General features: G+C 35.2%; 1 protein-coding gene across 1 annotated transcript in view; it reads left to right on the top strand.

The window, feature by feature from the left end:
- VPS13C (vacuolar protein sorting 13 homolog C (S. cerevisiae)) overlaps positions 1-24049 on the top strand; it is a gene marked incomplete at its 5' end in the record, with an annotated part of 73792 nt that overhangs the window by 2721 nt on the left and 47022 nt on the right. Inside the window, 27 exons of the mRNA XM_009707048.1 lie at positions 316-508; positions 652-766; positions 1039-1175; positions 1845-1971; positions 2834-2951; positions 3305-3434; positions 3817-3895; positions 4915-5054; positions 5641-5794; positions 6754-6830; positions 6978-7037; positions 8824-8977; positions 10344-10460; positions 11802-11905; positions 12230-12397; positions 13340-13644; positions 13966-14113; positions 14957-15065; positions 15485-15618; positions 17669-17825; positions 18563-18642; positions 19512-19571; positions 20763-20928; positions 21950-22066; positions 22607-22710; positions 23173-23340; positions 23791-24049. Coding sequence (XP_009705350.1) covers positions 316-508; positions 652-766; positions 1039-1175; positions 1845-1971; positions 2834-2951; positions 3305-3434; positions 3817-3895; positions 4915-5054; positions 5641-5794; positions 6754-6830; positions 6978-7037; positions 8824-8977; positions 10344-10460; positions 11802-11905; positions 12230-12397; positions 13340-13644; positions 13966-14113; positions 14957-15065; positions 15485-15618; positions 17669-17825; positions 18563-18642; positions 19512-19571; positions 20763-20928; positions 21950-22066; positions 22607-22710; positions 23173-23340; positions 23791-24049 — 3680 coding nt within the window. The remainder of the gene's footprint in view (positions 1-315; positions 509-651; positions 767-1038; positions 1176-1844; positions 1972-2833; positions 2952-3304; positions 3435-3816; positions 3896-4914; positions 5055-5640; positions 5795-6753; positions 6831-6977; positions 7038-8823; positions 8978-10343; positions 10461-11801; positions 11906-12229; positions 12398-13339; positions 13645-13965; positions 14114-14956; positions 15066-15484; positions 15619-17668; positions 17826-18562; positions 18643-19511; positions 19572-20762; positions 20929-21949; positions 22067-22606; positions 22711-23172; positions 23341-23790) is intronic.

The raw sequence follows: 24049 nt of genomic DNA on the forward strand, positions 1-24049 counted from the left end.
GCATAAATATTCTGCTTTTCTTTTCTCTTGCAACTGATTCTCTTAATAAACATAAGCTGAGAGTTATATTCAGTCCACCTTGCAGTAAACAGAAGGTGAAAAGAAAATATCACCCTTGTGTTGCTGTGAACAATTTACCTCCTATTTATTTTTCCAATTTATTAATGTAACAATTTCTTAATCATGTGGTATGTTAGTCCTGTGGAGCTAGTCATGTTTGGCTTTATCAAAGGCTTTCTCATCTTGCCTGTCTTTCCTAGATGGAACTGTGTTCTGTGTTCTAATTAAGTATATTTAATTATTCATCTTCTTTAGGGTGGAAGCAAAGCTTGAAAACTGGTATGTTACAGGCCTGAGACAAGAAAATGTTGTACCATCTCTTGTGGCTTCCATAGGGGATAGCAAATCTTGTCTACTTAAGATAGAGTTTAATGTTAACCCCGAGGATAGTACTGCTGACCAGAGTCTTACTATTGAATCACAGCCTGTGGAAATAAAATATGATGCAGTGAGTAGTAACCAAATCTCTTACCTCTTTTTCTGATTGTCCTGTGTCTGCCGTTATTATCTTTGCTCTAACAAGATCTATTTTTGAGTTTTTACTAACTGACTTCTGTGTATACTGATAATTCTTGTCTTTTTTTTGAAAAGAGAACAATAAATGCAATGGTAGAATTCTTTCAGACAAGTAAGGGAATGGATCTTGAAAGATTAACATCAGCCACATTAATGAAGCTGGAAGAAATCAAGGAAAGAACTGCTACAGGTAAAATAATAACAAATCTCACCTGAGGTGAACCTTTGAATGTCTTAAAATGTTTCAATATGATTTTCTAAACACTTTGCTTATGTTTTGGTTGCTGGTGAAATAGTATGATTGGGTTTTTTCCTTGAATTTTTGACTTGGAGGATTAGTGGGTATTTTGTGGGAAGGAGCATTGAGTTTAAGACAGATAGCATCTCTTTATATGTTGACTGGCACAATGTTTCACTTGTGAATAGCATTTCAGTTTTAATGTTCCTTCCTTTTTATTTAAGGATTAATTCATATTATTGAAATGCGGAAAGTCCTTGACTTGAAGATTAATCTGAAACCTTCCTACCTTGTGGTTCCACAGACGGGTTTCTACCGTGAAAAATCAGATTTGCTGATTTTGGACTTTGGTACATTTCAGGTATATAAATGATCTCTCTTATCTCAGAGGAAGAAAATATTCTTTTCTCTTAACATTAACTGTCATCTGAAACTATCTCGTTTTCGGAAGGCAAAGATGATCATCTGTGTGAATGTACTTTAACTTACTGTATTTCTTACCAAATGAATTTGTGTCAGCAATTTGATCAATGTTCAGAGCCGTTAAGTTGTCTTTGACATACTTGTACTAGTCAATATCCCCAGGAAACATTTTCATTTTGTAGTCATGATTGTAATACCTTGTAATTTAATATCTTTCATTTCTTCAGCTAAACATGTGAGATTATAATTTTTCTGTTGGAGTTTGAAAGTTGATTCCCTAGTTCCTATAAAATTGAAAGATTAAAATAATCTAAACTTGATTTTAGCTGACTGATTAAATATTTTAGTTGTACTCCAGCAGTAAACTTGTAAACTAATAAGAAAAATTCTTTTTGCATAACTTGAATTAAGTGGATTGATAGAAGTAACAAAAACCCCCTAGTTATTCTTTATAAATGAAGTGTGAAATGAATTAAGATGTCTTTTCTGTAAGAGTCCAAATGTCAATCATAGACTCCTATGAATCATCTTTTTCATTTTTACTAGAATTAATAGCACATATGTGTAAGTTTTAGACTTAACTTTATCTTGTCCTTTATGTGTTTAGCTGAACAGCATAAATCAAAGCAGTAGTCAAGCTTCTAGCTTTTCATCTTTAGAGGAGATAATGGACAAAGCTTATGACAAGTTTGATGTGGAAATAAAAAATGTGCAACTTCTTTTTGGAAGAACAGGTAACAAAACAACGTAGTTGCTGTCCCCTCAAAAGACTGATGAAGGCTACCTCCCTGTAATAAATAAATAAATATGTTTTTTAAAGAAAAAAGGCAAACCAAAACCAGTGGTTAACTAGAAGATAGATTATAATACGTATGTCTGGTATTAAACTGTGAAAAAAAATTGTTAGTTTCTCTTCAAACAGCTGCTTGCTTTTTGTTTGGACTTGTGTATCACCTCTTTACTTTAATGCCAGCAAGCAACATAAATCCATAGAACTATTATGTTTTCCATCACATGCAGGAACATACGGTTAAATTTGGCCTTAATACTTCATTTGGACTTAAGATTGTGCAGTCAACAGAATGCTAGGTTACTGTTTTATATTTATCTATCCTTATATCTATTTTTTTTTTCAGGGTTCTATGTTCAGATACTTTTTTTTTTAGTGTAGAATTGGGCTTAAGGCTGCTAAGGAGATATGGTGTTAAGAGTGAACTATTCAAAATGAATTCAAAAACTCTTAATATACTTTACCCAGATTGTTCCTAGGTTTCTGTAGTTTGTAAGTGGGTTCTTTATCCTTTCCTAGTGATGCCATATCTATTTTTTTTTTCAGGGTTCTATGTTCAGATACTTTTTTTTTTAGTGTAGAATTGGGCTTAAGGCTGCTAAGGAGATATGGTGTTAAGAGTGAACTATTCAAAATGAATTCAAAAACTCTTAATATACTTTACCCAGATTGTTCCTAGGTTTCTGTAGTTTGTAAGTGGGTTCTTTATCCTTTCCTAGTGATGCCATTTGATTACTTTAATGATACTTTAATTAAAGCAATTACTAAGTGATGTGTTTTCATCTAAATTTACTGAACATTTGCAGGTGAAGACTGGAAGGCAGCTCGTTTTCAACGTCCATCAGCTTTGCACATATTACAGCCTATGGATATTCATGTACAGTTGGCAAAATCGATGGTGGAAAGAGATACCAGGATGGCAAAGTAATATATTAATGTTGAAAGGACTTCTTTTTAATTACTCTGTACTTACAGAAAAGAAAACTGTATTTTCCCCAAAGGTTCAGTTACGTTTTTTAATTTGAAGGTGTTAACTTAAGAAATAGAAGTAGCTTACTACTTTGTATGAAACCTTTTTTGGCTAGTAGTTCCCTGGTCATCTTCATTGGTTACTAACTATACTCTTTAAACTGAGTCCAAGACCTGTTTTTAATGCAGAATCACTAGCTTTACTGTGACGTCATCTTTATATATGAGTATAGATACTGATAAGATTTAAATCAAGAATTGATGTGTACTCATTTTGACTTGGAGTTTAATAATTTTTTTAAAAAAAGGTTTAAAGTGTCAGGAGGACTTCCTTTGGTGCATGTCAGACTCTCTGACCAGAAAATCAAGGCAATTTTTGATCTGATTGATAGCATTCCATTGCCTCAGAAGTCATCTGTATCAATTCCAAGCACAAAGGTAAGCTGACTATAACTAAGAAAACCGAAATAAAAAAAGACATCACTAAAGTGATCATTGTCAGTGTGTATTGCTGGTGATGTCTGTGGTCTTTCACTTGAAACAAGACATCTGTTGCCCAGCTGAGTTAGGCAAAGTGCCTTCATTGTTAGATGCCATCAGAACATGCTGGGCTTACTCAAACAAGGCTACCTTAGCCTATGTCATTGTCCTGCTGGTTTCAATATAAGTATTGGCAAAACTGACCTTTCTAAGTAATATGGGCAAGACAAGGTGAGACGTGCATCATCAGTAGAAAATATGGCTGAACATATCAAGTTATACAAACTTTAAAATAATGATTTTTTTTTTTTTTTTTTTTGTTCTCTTTGCCTCCATCTAGGTACCAGCTATTCCCACAATTCCTGTTGTTAGTAAAGAGTTACTTAATACACCCCAGTTGTTAGCAGAAATAGTGTCAGGTAAGAAGCTACAGATAGATATGCCTTTGTGAAAGTAGAAAGCCATAACTTACAGAATAGCTAACATCTTCAGGCTGCTATTGATCTTAAAACATGTTTTAAGGACAGTAGAGATGGGTATGACTGATCATCTCTAACTTCAAGTGCATAAGAAAATTAAGATGCTGATCTTGCTGATGATGTTGGTGATCTTCAATTAAGATGCTGATGTAGCCTCAGAATAATAAACTTGCTTTTTTTAAAGAGCAAAACAAACATTTATTTTGATTAATATTATGCATAAGCAACCTTTTCAAATTTAAGTACAGCTATTGATAACAACTCTATTAGGATGCCATTAGCAAACCAGTTTAATTATCTAGATGTCATGAGACATCTTTTTAGTAGAGAATACTAAGGAACTTGTTATTTCAGAATTTACTTAAATCCCACAATGGATTTAGCTAAATACTAATCTGCTGCTGCTGCCACTTTGGGGTGGGCACATGAAAAAGGTGAGTAACATGTCTAAAGGATGTGTACACCTGCATGAAACAGTGAACAAGTAGTGAAATTAGACTGTTACAAACATCACATGTGTACTCTCCTGAGCGTTTTGCATTAGCAAAGCTCTCCTTTTTCTGAAAATGCGGAACTAGAATAACAAATGGCAAATTACTTTATTGACAGTGAATCTGAGCATTTACTTCTGTGGCTGTTCTAGAGAAGAACTTTTCTGTAGTGGAACCCGGGCAACTTGTTTCCTGGAGCTTACTTTATAACTGGTTCTACTTATGTGTGATCTTGAATGTCTAATGATACAGCTAAACTCTAGTGCTTTCCTTAATAGGGCTTTAATTTTCTTCACTTTTTGTCCAATGGGTAAGAAAGCAGTATAGGTCTAAAAGTATACTTTGTCAGATTAGGTCTAGACTGCTTATACAGTTTAAAATCCCATTGAAAAGGTAAAGAGAGGGTGGGATATTTACCCCTGTTTCTGGAAAAAGTTTACTAAGGAGGAAGTCACTTCTCTTCTGTAGACTCTGAAGAAGAATATTTTGATTTTGAGGAGAGTTCTGAACCAACTGACAGGTCACCAATTAAAGGAGAAGAAATAAGAAATAAGGAGCCTGCTAAAGAGGAACTGACAGATCTTCAGCTGAAGTTTGAAATTAAAGAAGTATGTATCTTGAATTCTATTTTTACCTTCTACATAAATAATATATTTTAAAAAATGCAACATTCTATTACCAGTATTCTCCAGATTTAGTGGATGCAAAAACATAGCCACCAAACAGAAAAATACACATTTATATACATACATTCTATATATGAGTTGTTTATATATGGTATGCATATGAGTTATTTTTTTATATGTGGTATGCATATAAATAAAACATACTTCATCTGTGTGTATATATTAAAAAAATCAGCACAAAAGCCCCTTACTGGAGTATTTTTGGTAGAAAATAGTAGTACCAAGTCATAATTTGGGAGTGAGGGGGAAATTTGCACTGGAAGAACAAAGTAAATACCCAGGCAGGTCACTTGCAAAGAGCAAGTCCCAAAATATTTCTGTGATATTTATATCTCTCACCATCAAACAATGACTTTTTTCCCTATTTTTACACTTTAACTCTGTAATAAAAATACTACTTCAAGTAAAGCAGGCAAGGCATTAATTTTGCACTTTTTTTCATTGCTGGTTTGAATGGTGAGAATACTACATGTGAAAAGATGGTATAACTGTGCATTTTGTACTCCAGGTTTTAGTAGAACTCACCAGGCAAAAGAAAACTGAGGAAACAGTACTTGTATTTGATGTAATGCATCTTGGGACAGAAGCTACTGTCAGAACCTATGATTTAGCAGCTGTATCTTATTTAAAGAAAATAAACTTGGATTACTATGAAATTGGAGGTAATAAATGGAAGAGATGTGTGTGTGTGTGTGTGTGTGTATATATCTCTCTATATCAGTTAGTCTGAAGCTGTGGCTTTCCTGTGTCTTGTGCTCGCTGAAATACCAATGTTGTTCTGGTTTTCCAGTTACAATACTTAATATGCAACTGTCCATTGGCAATGCTTGTCCCATTGGTACATTTGATAAGCTCCAGACTCCCGCTATAATGCTTATTAGATAAATAGCGTAGTGCTCAGTCTTTGGTTGGAGAAGGGGTACAGACTTGCCATTTTCGACATAACAAAGAGAAACCAGTGATTCATATTTGGTAGTGTGATGTATTTTAACAAAAGGTATTGAAAGTTAATCCCAGTGTTGAAGGCAGAAATTCATAGAATGGTTTGGTTGGAAGGGACCTTAAAGATAATCGGGTTCCCACCCCCCTGCCACGGGCAGGGACACCTTCCACCAGACCAGGTTGCTCAAAGCCCCATCCAACCTGGCCTTGAACACTTCCAGGGATGGGACATCCACAGCTTCTCTGGGGAACCTGTTCCAGTGCCTCACCACCCTCACAGTGAAATTTCTTCCTTATATCTAAACTGAAACAGGGTAGATTTAAGTCAAAGTCATTGCCCCTTGTCCTATCACTCCCTGCCCTTGTAAAAAGTCCCTCCCCAGCTTTCTTGTAGGCCCCTTTAGGTACCGGAAGGCTGCTCTAAGGTCTCCCCAGAGCCTTCTCTTCTCCAGACTGAACACCCACAAGTCTCTCAGCCTGTCCTCATAGGAGAGGTGCTCCAGCCCTTGGATCATCTTCGTGGCCTCCTCTGTACTCACTCCAACAGGTCCATGGCCTTCTTGTGCTGGGGACCCCAGAGCTGAAGGCAGTACTCCAGATGGGGAGTACCAAATTCTTTGTTTCACTGAAAGAACAGAAATTACCCTAATTCTTGTGTATTTCATGTGGTATGTTACAGGTAAAAAAGCACCCATTCATCTAATTAATTCCTCAGATAAACCTGGCTTAGACCTTCTGAAGGTGGAATATATCAAGGTATATGTAAAACTTATTTTTACATCACTTTTATATATTATAAAATCTTAAACCTACTGTTCAGAACTGGTGGGTTGTTTTGTATCTTCTGAAGAGCACAGGGACTTTGGAATTAGTATTAACCTTCATGCGAATCATTATTTTCAGGCTGACAGAAATGGGCCACGCTTTCAGACAATTTTTGACAACACTGAACAGATGATTAAAGTAAGTGCTTGCAGATTTTATTGCTTTTTTTTTTCTTTTGGTTTGCTTGCTTAGAAGGGAGGAATCAATAAGAGTATTTTGGCTTTCCAGTTTCACAGCCTGCCCTCCCCCTCCCCCTGCCTTGCAGCAGGGAGATTTAAAGAGTTAAGATGTACTTGTAGGTTTTTATACAACTTAATATAAAAATGATGTGTTAGTCTGTTTCTTAACTGTGACAAAAAACTGCCTAGCTAGCTCATGTGGATAAAATCCAAACTAATGTAAGAATGCATCTTCTCATGCCTATGAAATCATGAAGTTCAAATGCCCAGCATGGGAAAATGTAGTGGGGTCTAGAAGTCTTTCCCTTTCCTGTCAAATTATCTGTTGGTATTGTGAGTGCCACATAATAAGCGCTTTGTTGGCCAAATGTAATAAGAAATCTAAATCCATTTATAAGTGTGTGGTGTTTGGTGTTTTTTGTTGTGTGTGTTGTTTTGGTTTTTTTTTTTTGTTTTTTTTTTGGTTTTGTTTTTTTTTTTTGGCAGGGGGAGGGCAGAGGAGTGTATGTTCTAATTCTTCACTCTGAAATTGTTCACTATTTCTTCTGACTCGGGAACTTCTTTATCACTTTTGTGATAGACTAGAATAAGAATTTGATCTCTTAAAAATTATTGCAATATAGGGAAATGGTTTTAGACAGCAAGTACCTAACTTCTTCAGTTCTGACTGTTGTACTAATGGTGTATTTTTGAGTCAGAGATTTCAATCTAAGGAACAACAGTATCGAGGAATTCTGGAAATAAACTACAAAGGGCTCTCTGTTTACTGTGATAGGTACTTCCCTCCCTTTGTAACTTTATGGTATTCTTTTTGCCTGTCCTTTTTGGTGTGAAGACTGAAATATTTCTCTTGCTACCTAATAGTTTTAGAGTATCTATAGATTTCATCAGAGAAGTCTAGTTAATGCTGGAATCTTTTTGACAAGAAAAGGTTCCTGAAGCTGCAGCAGGGGATGACAGTTCTAATACTCCAGTGCTGCTGAGGTGGATATACATACTGAGTTGACCAACTTAACACTATGGAATAGTGCTGATGTTGAGAAGTCAACTTTCTGTAAATCATCAGGTGTTGCCTTGCAACTCTTCAATGGGACTTCTGTGTCTGGAAGAATTGCATTTGGACTCTTTTTCCAATTTCAAGCTCGTTCAAGCAAATAACTTTTACTAAACTACATGGCAGGCACTTATTCACCTTTTGTACTCCCTTAGTGGATTTGTTGAGAAATACCTTTATATGAAGTATCTACACAGCAGCCATGTGCCACTTACCTGTTCACGTATTCATGTAGTACTGTGTTATTGCAGGGGCATTCAAGAGCGAGTCTGTGTTTAACAGAGCATATTACTTGAAGACTGAATCCTGGTTTACGTTAGACTACCTTATTTTAGGTGTATATTTCTCTTAGTCATCTATTAAGTTTTCCACTTACTTAATGCAATTTTCCACAAGAAGTTTTTCACTCATTTAATGCTTCTAAATTAATTTTGTAACACTTTGGTTATGTACTGAGGAGGTTATAGGTTAACAGTTACAGCTGTTTGGGTTTTGTTACGTTTTCTTATTTTCTAAGCTTACCACTTTTCTGCTTTACAGAAAGATTTTTACCCTTATGATCTGTTGCTGGTAACACATGCAGCTTTTCTGTTTCTAAGAAATTGTTATATTTCATTGGGAGCTTTTGCACCTCAGTCCAACTCTTGTAAGTTATTTTTTTTGGTCATATGGAGTCTCATATTTTCAACAGGTAGCTTTTGCATCATTGAACCTTCTACTGCATACAGAGGCCCTTATGTCTGCTGTCAGTTTTCTAACAGCTGTTAGTCCATCAGGCAATGAAAGCAGTGGGGAGACACCAGCTAAAGACAAAAAGCAAGAAGATGACACTAGATTGAAGAAAGGTACAGTTATCTTTGTTAAAATGGTGCTTCTGAAAGGATGTGTTGCATGCTGGCAAAACAGTCAAATACAGAGTAAACTAATTAGCTTTGTAGAGTGGGTTGAAGATCAAAGCTAATGTGACTGTGGTTCACCAGGCTGGAGGACTGACTAAAAAAAAATAATAAATAAATGAAACAATGGTTATGATCATAAATGGTGTCTTCAGGTGAGACTTCTATTCTTGTCTTTCCTTGCCATTTCACAAATAGACTTGAATTTGAGTAAATGAGATTTCTGTGAGCTTAGAGGACTCAAACAGCAGCATGATCTCAGTGTTCATGGTAAAGTAAAGGGGATAAATAGTACTTTGATTATGCTATGTTATTGATATAGGCAATTTAAATATACCTTCAAAGAAGTAGTTGACTCCTTTGCTAGCCTAATGAAAATCTCACTGTTCTTATTATACTGGAATGTTATATATATACTGGAACATTATATATATTATAGTTATTATATACTGGAACAAAACTGAATTTATATCCCCTTTGAGCAGAAGGGAGCAGCTGCACTGCTTTTAATACGAATTGCAAAACTCAGGCATCAGGTGAGCTGGAAATGAGATGTCTACTGAAAAATGTCCAGATTCACTTGTAATTTTAAATGGCCTTGGTTTGAATCTGCGGGCTGAAAAAGAAGCTGCTTGTACAGTTTAACACAGCCCATAAGTATTTGAGCTCTTGGATTAACACTTTGTTGCTCTTGGTTAGTGGAGGTGCAGACCATCAGTGAGATCTGATGTCTTCTGGACTTCATCTTCATCTTATTCCCCCCAGCCTTAACACTTGCTCTTATAAAACCTGGGTGTTGACTGCCTGAAATAGGCTTCCAGAATTTGCTATTTCATATAAGCTTGCAGTTTAAGAGAGAACTTTCTACATTACAGTCTTGGAGTAGGACATATGAGATAATCTGAATAAAACACTACTGTGAACCTATTGAGTTATTGACTTCATGTTAAAGATAAGTATACTGTACAATTTGTTTCCTCTTAACTCAGCAATTATCCTTAATTTGCAAAAAAGTAAAATTGTTCCAGTAGAGAGTCATCACAAGATGGGAGCAATATCAGACGTGGAATTACAAGCAAATGCTGACATGTTTTACTCTTATTGGTAGAGTTGCTGTCAGAGGAAGACTTGTTGCTCTACAATGGGATGTTACAGACTTAATCATGATAGAGATGATGAAAGAAACTATAGGAAACAAAACTAAGTCATCTGAATGCCAAAAAACCCCCTGGACCAAAACAACCCTACTCTCAGGAGTTTAGGTGAAAATATGAATTACATGTACCTTGAAAATCCACCCCCCTCTCATTTCTAGTGGCTAGACCTTCCAAGGATAAGGATGTCTTTGACTTCAAGCTTTTTGCTAAGCTGGATGCCTTCTGTTTAAATATTTGTGATGAAAAAAAGAACATTGCAGAGATCAAGATACAAGGTATGAAATTCTTTGTTAGTAGTAACTGATCTGGTAGTTTAGTTTCAAAGCAACTGCTAATAATTGGGCTAAAAGAGACTTAAGGTGTAAATTTCATTCTCACTTTTTTTTTGGTTATCTCTACAAACATGGCTTGTGGTGTTGTTTTCAAAATCAGTCTTTTAGTCTGTTATAATGTTTTGGCTTCCAGCTAGAAAAGCATGATATATTATTCTTCAGGTAATTAAGTTCATGTTTTGAAGGAGTTTGATTATGGGTGGCTTTTCACATTGCACCGAGCTTTGGATATTTTCCTCTTATACTTGAATTATTTAGGATAAAAAAACCCCATAAAACTGTTTTCTTTGGTTTGGAACTTTTAGGGTTTTTTTGGGTTTCTTGTTTTGTTTTTGTTTTCTTGATTCTTTTTTTACCCCTCAGAGGGGCTATCAGTAATTCTCGGGATGGGGGATGAGGTGGGGGGAGTTTCATTTCCAAGTTTGGCTATAGCTGGCATCTTAATAGCTGCCAAAACTCTCTCTTAGCATGAATATTTCAGAATGTGTAATATACACGAATATGTAATATAGTTCATAAAAAGTCTCTTGCCTGTTCCCATTTCAAAATCATGTGATGTATTCACACAAGATTTTGTATGCAAAAGTGTTGTGTTCAAATACAGTATAGTTATCTTTTTTGATAGAAAACCTCAGTCAGCTAACTCAGTAGCTTGGTTATTAAGAGAAGGATTATTGTTTGAAAATTTTTCTAGGAATAGTAGCTCATTTCTTTCCATAACTGATTGATATTGAGACAGTATCTGTATTAGAAACTTCTCTATTTTATTTTGTCCAAAGCTGTAGTATGGTCACATTCTCTTAGCTTAATAACAGGCAGCATAGTGGACTTGGGTTTGAACTCTAGATAGTATACTTACCTTCTGTGCCTGACTGATAAAATGCAAAAAGTCTCTGTTTCTGGAACTTACAATACTTTTTTTATTTTGTAGAAGTTATGGTAGTTGTGGAATTAGTTCTAATTATTCTGTTTTGGATACAGAGAGACTAAAATGTCTTGAATTGAATAAAGCTCTTAATTACAGTCCTTTCAGCAAGGGATGTGGTAACTCACTAATTTTGTTTGGAAACAGAGGAGAGAATCAAGTGTGTTTTAGGTATTTTTTTGTGGGTTTGTTTAAATATTTATTGAATTTAACAAACTATTAACAAAATAATTGTTTGTTGCAACGTAAAATTTCTGTAACTTTTCTCGGCTTCCCTACTGGTGTTGTGTGTCCCCATCCTGAAAATGAGTGTTACTTCTGTTGTGCAAAACTACTATTTATCTCTTTATACTTTACAGGTCTTGACTCATCTCTTCTCCTTCAGCCAAGTCACACTGTGTTCTTTGCCCGACTTAAAGACATAGTTGTCACAGATGTTGATTCAAGGACCCTTCATAAAAAAGTACTCAACTACACTATTTCAGATTTTACTTGATTCTTGGCTAGCTTAGTGTGTATAAAAGTGAAATGTAATACATATTGTTATTTCAGTCTTTTAAAATATTTGATTTGTCATGAATACCTCTTTTCAAGTGAGATACATGGTAAAGCATGGTTTTCGTATTGTAAGAATGGATGTCCAAAAGATTAAAAAAAAAAACCAAAACAACCAAAAAACCAAAAGGAGCTTGTGCATCTGATAGGCTGACGATACATTTAGTTCTTCTTTGTGTTAAGTACCATTTTAGAAGCTGCTGATGGCTCATAGTACTGTTTCTCTTTCTAGGCTGTGTCTATAGTAGGAGATGAAGTTTTCAGTTTCAATCTGAGATTAGATCCATATGCTACTGAGGGAGAAGCCTACACTGACATGGCAAAAGTGGATGGTACCGTATCTTTGAAAGTAGGCTGTATTCAAATAGTATACCTTCACAAATTTCTCATGTCTCTTCTGGTAAGTATTTTTTTCCTTTGTATGTTTCTGCTTCTTTGTCAAATTAATCTTCCTTGTTTGTGTCCTCAGTACAAGTGGTAATTTAAGTTTCTGAAAGACAGAAGATAGACTTAATTTTTCTTGTGTATTATTAAAAAACTTTAAGCATGCTTTAACTGGTTTGAATTTCAAAAAACTAACACAGTGCAAGTGGGTCACTTCCTACCCTCTGGTTTCCTCAGTATAAGTGGTAACTTAAGTTTCTGAAAGAGAGAAGATAGACAATTTTTCTTGTGTATTATTAAAAAACTTTAAGCATGCTTTAACTGGTTTGAATTTCAAAAAACTAACACAGTGCAAGTGGGTCACTTCCTACCCTCTGGTTGGGAAATAGAGATAAGCTTGGTGCTCTTAAGGTATTTTGGGGGTTTTGTGTTAGCTGCCCTCTCCACCCTGGCAAAAACCTGAGTTAACTGCAAACGTACCTGAGCTAACATTAGAGGCAAAACTTTTTGCAAGGTTAGATGCTATGAGGACTGCAAATTAATTACTGTAAATATTTGTACCTTTGTCAAGTATCCTAACGTTGGCTTTTTTCAGTAAAGCACTAGCGGGCTTTCTGCCATTCCGTACTGGCTTTAATAGGAATTAGTGTTCACTGGGAGCAAAGAGAGGCTCTAGTAATAATATGTGTCCCCAAAAGCTAATGAGGTAAAGGAATCTTGTAGCTAATGAAGGAAGAAAAAGTAGAGATAATTTTAAAATGAGTGGATTGTACTGGTTAGTAAGTTTTTGACCCTTTGTTAGAGGTCATGACAGAAGGCACTCAGTTGTCTTTCCTCAGGGAAAATTTAACACACTAGGCAGCGTAATTGGTGGTTGAAGTTATAAAATGAGAGAGTTATTTAGATTAAAAAACTTTTTTACAGACATGTCTCCTTTCTCTTCAATTGCTTATTCTAGACCTTCTTGAACAACTTTCAGACAGCTAAGGAGGCACTGAGTGCTGCTACAGTCCAAGCTGCAGAAAAGGCTGCTACCAGTGTAAAAGACCTGGCTGAAAGGAGTTTTCGACTTGCAATGGACATTCATTTGAAAGCACCAGTTATAGTCATTCCTCAGTCCTCAGTTTCTTGCAATGCTATAGTAATAGATCTTGGCTTGATTAAGGTTCAGAACCAGTTTAGCTTGGTGTCTCCAGAAGGCTGTTCACTCCCTCCCATCATTGACAAAATGGACGTGCAGCTGACAAAGCTGAAACTGTCTAGGTAAAGTATGCTTTACTAAGTAATGCCTTAGATAACTGGTAATACAAATACTCTATAGGATATTAATCTACTTGCTTAGAAACCATGGTTGGCGACTGTCAGATATTTGGTGTGTTAAAATACGAACCTGTTATCTTAAGGACAAATAAATCAGTAGCAAAATAAGATACTGTTCTGCTCAGGAAGCATTTGAGCCTAAAGAGATATTATATTAGACTTTTTAAGATATTACTTCAAAAATGTAATATATGACTTAACTTCAAACTTCCCCACCATGTGGGGGTTTTTTTTGTTTGTTTTTCTCTTCCCCTTTGTTTTAAGGACCACTATGGAGACAGGTTTGTCACATCCAGACATTCAGATACTTCACCCTATTAATTTAAGCTTGTCTGTGAAACGAAATCTATCTGCAACTTGGTTTCACAAATTACCAGTTTTGGAGATCACGGGGTATCTGGATGCAATGAATGTAAGTCTTGTGAACGGAAGGTGGTGAGAAGCTCATGATAGTACTTAATGTGACTAACCTTTATGTTATTTCTGGACGCAAAGGTGCAACAAGCTGTGAATTTTCAGTGTTTGTGGAGTGAGTTTCGGGAATGTCAACAGGATTTAAGCTACATGTGTGAATGTAGATTTTTGAAAGTGTCATATAAAACACCCAAACTGCTGTGTACGTTTATTAAAACTGAGAGAAAGTAAAGAGAAAACTGAAAGGGATGTCAAGGAGTCTTGTTTATTCACTGCCATAAAGCAGGACCAACTTAAATCAAATGTTTTTGTAACCAGTTCTCTGAGCAAGTCTTTTTTTCAGTGCTTTTTTTTTCTTTTAAAAAAACCCCAGACTCTTCAAATCTTTGTGAGAGGAATTTAAATTTATGCAAATATTTACCTTAATAACTCCAGCTTCACAACTTCCTGTCTCCCTGAATGACCTCAAGGTAGTTGTTTTTGTGGCAATTTATATACGATGAAAGAAAAGTACCACGTACATCTTGGATGAAACTGGAATTAAAATATCATGAAGTAGCATGTCATTTACAGGAAAGTATTAGAAGTGCAAATATGCCAAATAAAGGCTGCAATATATATTGATACAGCTTTGGAAGTCATAACCTTCTTTAATCCCCTAATCCTTTAACAACAAGCGATTAAAAGAATTTCATTGTGTTATTTAAGGGATGATGAGGCTGACAAAGTACCTGTAAATAAGCACTCTTCTTGCCAGGAAACATTGTTCTGCTTTGCTAGCTAGTGATAAGATTAAAGAACAATGCATTTTTCCTGAGAACTGTGATCTGCAATTTTGTAGGTTGTGTTAAGTCAAGAGGATTTGAATGTCTTTCTAAAAGTGTTGACTGAAAACCTTGGTGAAGCAGAAGAAAAACAAACTCATGCAAAATCAGCACTGCAAAAGGAAGGTCAGAGATGGAATTTGTTTTCATGAACATTTCAGGAATAGTGAAAAGCATTTATTTGGAAAGTAAGCTTAGATCTGAGAGTATGATATGTAAGCGATAAACTTTTTAATTTTGCAAGGACAATGTTCATAATTTAATACTTTAAAAAAAAATGGAAACATTACAAGACAAAATTTGGTAATTGTGTTAGCTAAAAAGTCATGAAACTAGCAAGGTATTGAGATGTCAGAGTCATCTTATTGCCAGAACATGTTTATGTTGCCTTTACCTGCTCTGAAGTTAAAGGCTCTGCTTGCGGAAATGTTAGCTTATCTTAGGTGAACGTAAGCCATCTGAATGAATAAATGAATTGGATATGTTTCTTGAGCTAAACAAATGGTGGCAATTTCAACATTTAGCCAATTTATCGAATGCTTCAGGTAAAACCAAAGAAATGGACAAATTGGTTTTAATGCAGAATAAGAGGGTTCCAGAAGGAATGAAGTCTGAAAAGGGAGAAACAACATTACGTGAAGATGTAATCAATATGCTACTTAATTTTGAAATCAAGGAGGTATGTATCCATCTGTAAAATTTATTGTTACTGAATGCTGTTACTTGTTACTCAGATCTATTTCTTAGAAGTAGTGGGCTATAAAGTCCATTTTAACTGTTTAGAGAAGATGGTACGTAACAACAAAAAGAAAACAAACACACCCCCCCCCCCCCCCCCGAACCCAGACTCTTCAGCTGTTTCTTTAGCTGTTTTCTTTTGTCTGTATTATGTGAGATTGTATTTATAGATTAACACATGCAATACATCTAACAGGGAAAACCAGACTTCTTTTAGATGTTCTGCACTGACCTAGCCTTAATGCTTCATAACACTGCATACGATTCAGTATCGAACCAGCTGAAATAGTTAAGCTACAACTAGTATTTTTCCCTTAGAGATACTAAGTCTGAAGGTAAGGTTGTAGGTGAAGTACTGGGAAAATGCACAAGCAATTATTAACAAAGATACCTATGCATAAGAAATCATCCAAGCATGTTTTTTGTCTGAAGATGTCTGTGATACTTAAATGTGAAGAGCTCAGCATGGCCTTTCATTTTTCCAAGTGTTGGACCAAATGACTTAGGTATGCAGGTTACTTCAAGTAACTGTGGGGTTTGTTGGTGTTTTGAGGTTTGTGGGGGTTTTTTTCCACGTAATTTTTGTTTCACTAAATCTCTGTGGATGTTTTTGTCCAGTACAAAATCTGGGTTCCTATTTTTTTAGACATTAAGAAAAAACACCTTCAAGCCCAAAACTATTCTGTTGCCAAGAGAAAGTTGCATTCAAAGACTAGAAACTTCCTTCTGTCCCCAGACACTGGGGAAACATATTCTGTGTGAGTGATATGAAATCATACCAGAAAATTTAGCTTTAAGGGGATTGGAAATATTTGTCCCACAGCTGAAATGTAGACAGGTAGCAAGTTGATACCATCCCAGGTTTTGGGTTTTCTCGGGTTTTGTGGAATTACAGTTGCAATTGGCTGATGAGGTACCCGTCGACAAGCAGCACATAGTTATCCAGGGTGTATCACTAGTTCCTTTGGCAGCTTCTAACTTTCAGATTTGCTGTCTTGACTGTGAAGAATTTTTATAATGGTAGGACTGAAGCATATTACAGGCTAGCCTATAGTGCTCCATGTTGTCTTATTTAATATATCTTATGAACTATTCTGTTCTGTTTATATTCTGTTCTGTTTAAAACAATTTTACACATGCTTCATGTGGAAATTTTTACTACAGTAGTATCTGCATTGTCTGTGTACTGTGTATGTTCAGTGATTAATGATGAAATGCTAATTTGTTAGTGTACAAAGAGTATGCCACAGAATAATGCAGACAAAGTATTGACAAACTCGAATTCTTTAAATTCCTTGTGTGGTAAATTGTGAGGTTGAGGTACTGTTTTTAGTTCCCAAGAATGGAAGATAATTGCCTTATGAAATAATGGTATTGAAATTAACATTGTTCATTAATAACTATATCTAATTTTTCTACATTAATTTTCAGCTACATTTAGAATCACAAGTTTTTTCTCATTTTCGACATTCAAATCAGTGTAATGCTTAAAATCTATAAATGAAGAATTGTTATGTTGAAAGATTTCTGTGTCCTTAATTATTGCTTGCATAGCATCAGATATTCTGTTCTCTACTGCCCTTCCTTCCAGACCAGTATGATTTCTATTAACTATTTTTTCCATATTCAAACTCTGTGTATAGCACTGTGTAGTGTCCAATTACAAAGCTAAAGCATAGCTTGGCAAAGTAAAGATACACTGCTAAGCCAGTGAAATTAAATTCTAGCCAAATTAATAGATTTGCGATTTTTATTTTGTTGTTGTTGGAGTTAAGAAGTGATTGGTTTCTTGACCAAGAGGAATGGGGGGGGTGGGACGGAAATATTTAACGAACTGGTGTTTTAGGTTCTCTTTGTAAAAAGGCGAAATGTCTCGATTAATACTACTTTTGAGGCTTAGCTGAGAAGATAATGTCCAGTTATAACTGCATGCCGTAAAATCTGGATAGCTTTACTGAAATAGTAAATTTATTTCCCATTCTGTATTCAAGGTTGTAATAACCTTGATGAAGCAGGTTCAGAAGGAGAGATATCCATTACATATTCTAACTGTGCTACAGCTTGGAACTGAAACCAAAATTCGAAATCATGAATTGACTGCAGCAGCATATCTGAAAAAAATCATTATGACATGCCTTGAAATAAATGGTAAGTCTTCTACAAAACTGGTATGGAGTCAGTACAGTGTGTGTAACCAGCTTCTGTAGCAAGAGGGTAGCGTGGTCAAAAGTAATAATAATTAGTAAGGGTGAAAAAAAAAGGGCAGGAGGTTACATGTCAAATTCACTTAATGATGCTGTCCCGTGCAATTTGGATTCAGTTAGTCTGTTTTACCTAATACCAAGTTTTAGTCCTGTTGCTAGAGTTAGCTTGGGTTAATTTATTGGAGTTAGTTGCTTACTTTGAGTAGGAATGGTCATTCTTGAGTAGTAGTCTATCTGTTCAGAGTGTTTTGATGAGCTTCTGAATCTGTGTTTTATGACCGGTCCTGGAAGCACTGGAAATCCAGCATGCTTCCTTGATTGGTCAGGTAACAATTCAAAGTGATATTGAAGTAAGAACTGAAATAGCCATGTATTCAAAATAGAAAAGTATGGTTTTGATTATAAAGACCTAAAGATAGGAATGCAAAACTAATTATAGGAATACAAATAACTTTCCAATTTTGCATCTTCTTTCAGGACCAAGATAAGTTAATTTTGATTAGTTTAATTTAGAAAAAACAAGGTAATGTTTAATCTGCAGCTTCTTAGTGAAAAGAGGTGTTTACCTTTTGCTATTTCAGCAAGAATAGTATATAATTGAGGTTTAGCATGAAGACATTCCGTAGGTGGAGTGAAGCTTGTGAGTGGAAATACTTCACAGGTTTATTTCTTTATTTGCAGACTCAAAAGGAGATCCTCTTTGCATTATTAATTCGTCAAGTGAGACAGATGAACATCTTCTGAAAATGGAATACATTAAGGTTTCAATACCTTTTAACTAAGATTATATGGGGAGTAAAATTAGGCTTCCATACCTAGCCTGCGTTAGATATTTTTTTTTTGCTTGTTTTAAAACCTGTAGGATTTGTATCTAACTTACCTAGGTCTCCTCCCAAATACCTGTTTTTCAACCTACCGTTTCATTTCACTGTCCACTGCTTCCATATGGTGCTTGCTTCATAAGTCAACACAATTACTGAAATCACTGGTGAAGCCAAATGTTTGTATGCATTCTTCTCTATGAACAATACAGATTTACTACGATAGTACCTTTGTGAAACTTAGTAGGTGAGATAGTCTTGGCTTAAGTGATAGGTGGCGCTCTACATCTACAGGTGGTAAAACTAGCATTTGAGGAGTGATATGTTGGCAGCTAGACTTCTTGAGCTTTTATTTAAAAAAAAAAAAAGTGCCCTTGAAAAACTGCATGACTACTTGGGAATCTGATAGGTTGTAGAACTAATGGGCTACTCATGCTCTTTTCTATAATGACATAATTTTTATAGAGAAAAACGAGTTAATTTGCTCTGACAAAGTACTAAGCATAAATTGATCTGGTTTAAATTGATCCTAGGTAGGAGAATATTTTGTAACTGGCCAGTTGAACTTTTACAAAATATGTGCTATAACATGTCAGTGAGCAGAGCATTGCGAGAACTCCATTCTTGTTGCCTTGATTATTGTGCTTTGTTTAGAGAATTTGTTTCTTCAGGCTTGATCACTTTCCTTTGTTTTCTTTTGCAATAGGAATAATCATTGTGTGTGAGGTAAATTCAATTAAATCAGTTAATGAATTCGGTTAATTCAATAGAGACTGACTGTGTGTTTGGGCTTTTTTTTCTTCCTTTAGGCTGATGCTGATGGACCAGATTTTGTTACTACTTACAGAAGCACTAAGCAAGACATCAATGTAAGTACTGGATGCGTTTAATTTTTCTTTAAAGTTCTCAAATAGTAACAGCTGTGTCAACTTGTTAGTTGCCCACTTTTTCTCTTCTCATTGAAGAGGAAAAAAAAAAACAAACCACCAAACTAACCCAAAAAACCAAAAAACCCGCATCATTCTATGATTCTATGATTAAAGCTTACTGCTTTATATTTAACTAGGTCAAAGAGAAATCCAGGAGGAAAAAAGATTTTTTTTCTTTTTTTCCACAGAAGTATTTATAATGTAATAATTTTTTTTTAACTAGAAGCTGTACATTTTTAGCTAGTTAAAATTTGTAAGGACATATTTCTAACTGAGGCCTGTAAGATGTGTTTTATTTCTGGAGTGATACACTTAGCAGCATATGAAACGAAGGCCTTGTGTTTCAGAGCTTGAAAGTTCATAAAAGTGAAATTGAGATGTGAGATGAAATGTCAAACAAACATTCTCAGAGGTATTGTGTTCAATCAGTCTTTTTTTTTTACTTCTGAAAGCAACTATTCATGTGTAGTTTTCTATGGCTTAAGCAACTTCTGAAGCAAGCAGGTCATTTTGTTTTTAAAATGTTTCCTTTAAAGTTGTAGTGATGAGTGGAACTTTCTTCTTGACAGCCATATGCAGAATTTGAAGTGGCTGGACTACTTTAGAGTCAAGAAAGCTGACATCCCTTAATGTATCAGTAAACCCTGCATTTATCAAGAGCTTCTTTGTGCTAGGAAAGTTGGCTAGCTGATGCTAGGTTTCACCAAGTAGTATTGGCTATAGTAGTTGCACTTTCTGCTCTGATTGAAAATTTTGAATCTTGTTGTTCCGTTGTATCATACCTGCTAAAAGATCTCTATACATGGATCTGAAGATGTTAACCAAAGTGCTCAATAGTCCATGGTGAAATACAGCAGAACTAAGAGAGGTTACTGAAAAAGCATAACCACATGAAGCATCAACTTTTAAATTGGCACAGTTCTTCTCTAGCTGTTTTAAGCTTCCCTTCCATAATTCCCTCATCTGTTCTGGAGCTTTTGCGGTGTTAGGCTGAAGGAGATAGAAGGATGAGATAGTTGTGAAATTGAGCAAGACACGTTTTTCTCAATTCTGTGATGGTAGCTCTGAGTTGTTATGCAATAGACTACTACTAAATAACAATACTACTTTGTCTCCTTGCCCTCATTTTAGGTCATCTTTTCGTGTTTGGATATAGTACTTCACACAGAGGCTTTGCTTTCCATTGTGAGTTTTCTCACATTCAGTGTTCCATCAGGTGGTCTTCCAAGTACTGATAAAACATCAGACCACAAGCCTCAAATAAAAGAACAAGAAAAAGGAAGTACTCTTAGACCAGGTAATGCGGTATTAGAAAGGCCATACTTGTGTTGCTTAACAGCATCTAGCCTTGGGTTTCAAAAGATACCATTTCAGGTGACAGCTTTGCAGTCTATTTGGTGGAAAAACAAGGCATGCACAACTGTACGTGGGGAGAAAATAATCTCATTTTTTAAAAAAGCCAGATATTTTTGCTGTTCCTTAATTTTACAAATTCTCCTTACTCAATGTAACTTTTTCCTAGTTAGTAGTCTGACTTATATAATAAATGATGTTGCAGTGAACAGCACCAAAGCCTTTCCAAAGCATTAGTGTTGCAACTTTGCTTCTTTCCAATCTGAAGGCTCCAAAGGGTGCTTGCGTTGCTGAAAATAAACAGTCTTGAGCCCTGGGAAACCAAAGAGAAGTACTGAACTGAAGGGTGTTGTGCTTTTTTAAATAATGCTTATCTGTAACCTTGAAATAGTATGAGCTTTTATATGGAAACTCCTTAAGAATATTTCGTCGGGTCCTGTGTGGTTGATTCTTGTGTTTGTAGTGTTGTTTGGGAAATTCAAGGTTTTCTAATCCTAAATCTATTGGGATTGAGTTTACAGTGGCTGGCTGGTACATTATGTGTTCTTCAGGCACCTTCAGTTTTGCTGCAAAAACTTTTTTTTTCACCTAATATGCCTAAATTGACCTTGCTACTCTGTACAAAAAGGAACATTTCTCATGTGAGATAGTGTTTTAAATAATGAAATGTACACTGTATTCAGCATACTGTTGTGTGAAAACTAGATAGTAATGAGGAGAAAAAACATCATATTGATTGATGTTTGCCTGTGTTAGTCTGTGACTGTTCTTGTGCTAGAAGAAAACTGCATTAATAAAAGACTTATTTCACATCTTGACTACTAATTAGCAGTAACTTTGAGGGAATAACTTCAGGTTGCTTTTTGAATAGCTCATATATTTACAAAACAAATAATCTAACATTTGTTTTCAAAAAAATTGACTTATAATAAAGTTCTTGTATACCTCTTGTATTTCCTATCCAGTGTCTAGTAATGCAGCCTATGATGATATATGTGAATTAAAACTCACTGCGAAGCTAAATGCATTCAGTATTACAGTGTGTGATCAGACCTGTAGAATTGCAGACATTAGAATACAAGGTAAGGGTTTTTTTTATTTAAATACTAAATTAGTTGGTTGTAGCAAGAAAGATGTTACTCCCCTCCATTCGTTCACTTCTGAAAGGCTAGTGTGTGCACTGTAGATGTCTCTGCAACCTATGTTTGGATACATTTTGATTGTATGATATGACTGTGGTTAAGTATTTTAATAGCCAAATGCCTGCAAGAAAAGGAAATGTTTTACTTGGAAAAAGAAGGCAATTAATTTCTGAGTGGAGTAAAATTAAAAGAAATGAAGGCAATATGTTATAAATATCACAAACTTCCACTTCCTGATAGCTAGATTGTAGACGGTGTTGGGAATTTTAACTCTAGAGTAAATTTATGTTGGCAAATTTTTGTAATGTGGTAAGGTCATGACTTCTGTCTTGGTCTTAGCTTTGGTTGTTAATAGTAGAATGCTATACTCTAAGCTATTCTTATTCTTTATATTCAGTAATAAATAATGCTTTTTTAAAAAAGTGTTTACTTAAATGCAATTCAACAAATTGTTATTTTCTTCCTTTTGTCTCAAATCAGGAATGGATGCATCTGTAGCTGTGAAACCTAAAAAGATTAAAGTGTTCTCCAGACTTGAGGACATTGTAATTACAAATGTTGATCCAAAAACAATCCATAAAAAGGTGATGTGTTGTGCAGATTGTAAACAAACAAAAGTACCTAGTTCTTTAAGTTATTCAATGACAGCACTGTAGTTGATTTGCTGTATTGTATAACACTAAGTACAATGTAATGTACCAAATATTAAGCGAAATGTCGTTGGCTAATTTCCTTTATCTCAGGGAAGCAAAACATTCTTCCATTCAATATCTAATTCTTTTTAATCATGTTTGCATTGATGTGTTTAATTCTGAGTAGCATGGGTTAAATATAAGATGGACTACAGATAATCAAGTGAGAAAAGACATACCATAAAAGAGCCAATTCAATTTCCTTTTGTGCCTAGCACATGTGTGCCCAAGTATTGCAACTTATCAGTTGCAGTTGATCTTTTTGTGGTAATATTTCTTGTTTGATAACTTAAGCAATAATTCTGTCACAGATTACTGCCTACGAGTGTTAACTATATGGATTTACTCTTCTAGGCTGTCTCCATAATGGGAGATGAAGTGTTTAGATTTCACATGTCCCTTTATCCAGATGCTACTGCAGGGGAGGCCTATGCTGATATGTCAAGGGTGGATGGTAAAATGTCTCTGAAAGTGGGCTGCATCCAAATAATTTACCTGCATAAATTCTTTATGTCTCTCTTGGTAAGATGTTAGTTTGAGTTCTTTTCTTGATAGTAAAAGTTTTTTAATAAAATAAAATGTAATCAGCTCTTTGTGACCCGTACCTTGTGGTGAGCTGATGTACAAGCATATGAGTATTTTGCTGAAGAAGTGTCACTGAAGTTGCAGTGCTTCATAGAAGAATGACAAATAAGGAGAAAGATGATGAAACAAATAATGAATTGAGTTGATAGCTTTAATAATATCTTAAAAATTAAATAGGTAAGCAGTTTCTTAGCTTGTGCATGATTTTAAACTTTTTCTGTTTTGAAACTTGCATGGTTGAATTAGAAGTTTCATATTTCTGCCACAACTGTACTATTTATCTTAAATTTCCATTTTGCCTGGGGTTTGCCCTTTTTGTGAGACTTATTTACTCTCATAGAACTTTTACTCTTTTTTTTTTCTTTTTTTTTTTCTACCTATCAATAGAACTTCCTGAACAATTTCCAAATGGCACAAGAAGCCCTGACTGCAGTCACTGTCCAGGCAGCAGAAATGGCTGCTTCCAGCATGAAAGACTTTGCTAAAAAGAGCTTCCGCCTCCTAATGGATGTCAACTTGAAAGCTCCAGTTATAGTTGTTCCTGAATCTTCAACTTCATATAATGTTTTGGTGGCTGATCTTGGCTTAATCAGAGTTCAGAATGAATTCCAGCTGGTACCTTCAGATGAATCCGCCCTTTCTCCAG

This window comes from Cariama cristata, unplaced genomic scaffold (assembly GCF_000690535.1).
Source record: "Cariama cristata isolate BGI_N322 unplaced genomic scaffold, ASM69053v1 scaffold13649, whole genome shotgun sequence".
NCBI classification, from domain to species: Eukaryota; Metazoa; Chordata; class Aves; order Cariamiformes; family Cariamidae; genus Cariama; species Cariama cristata.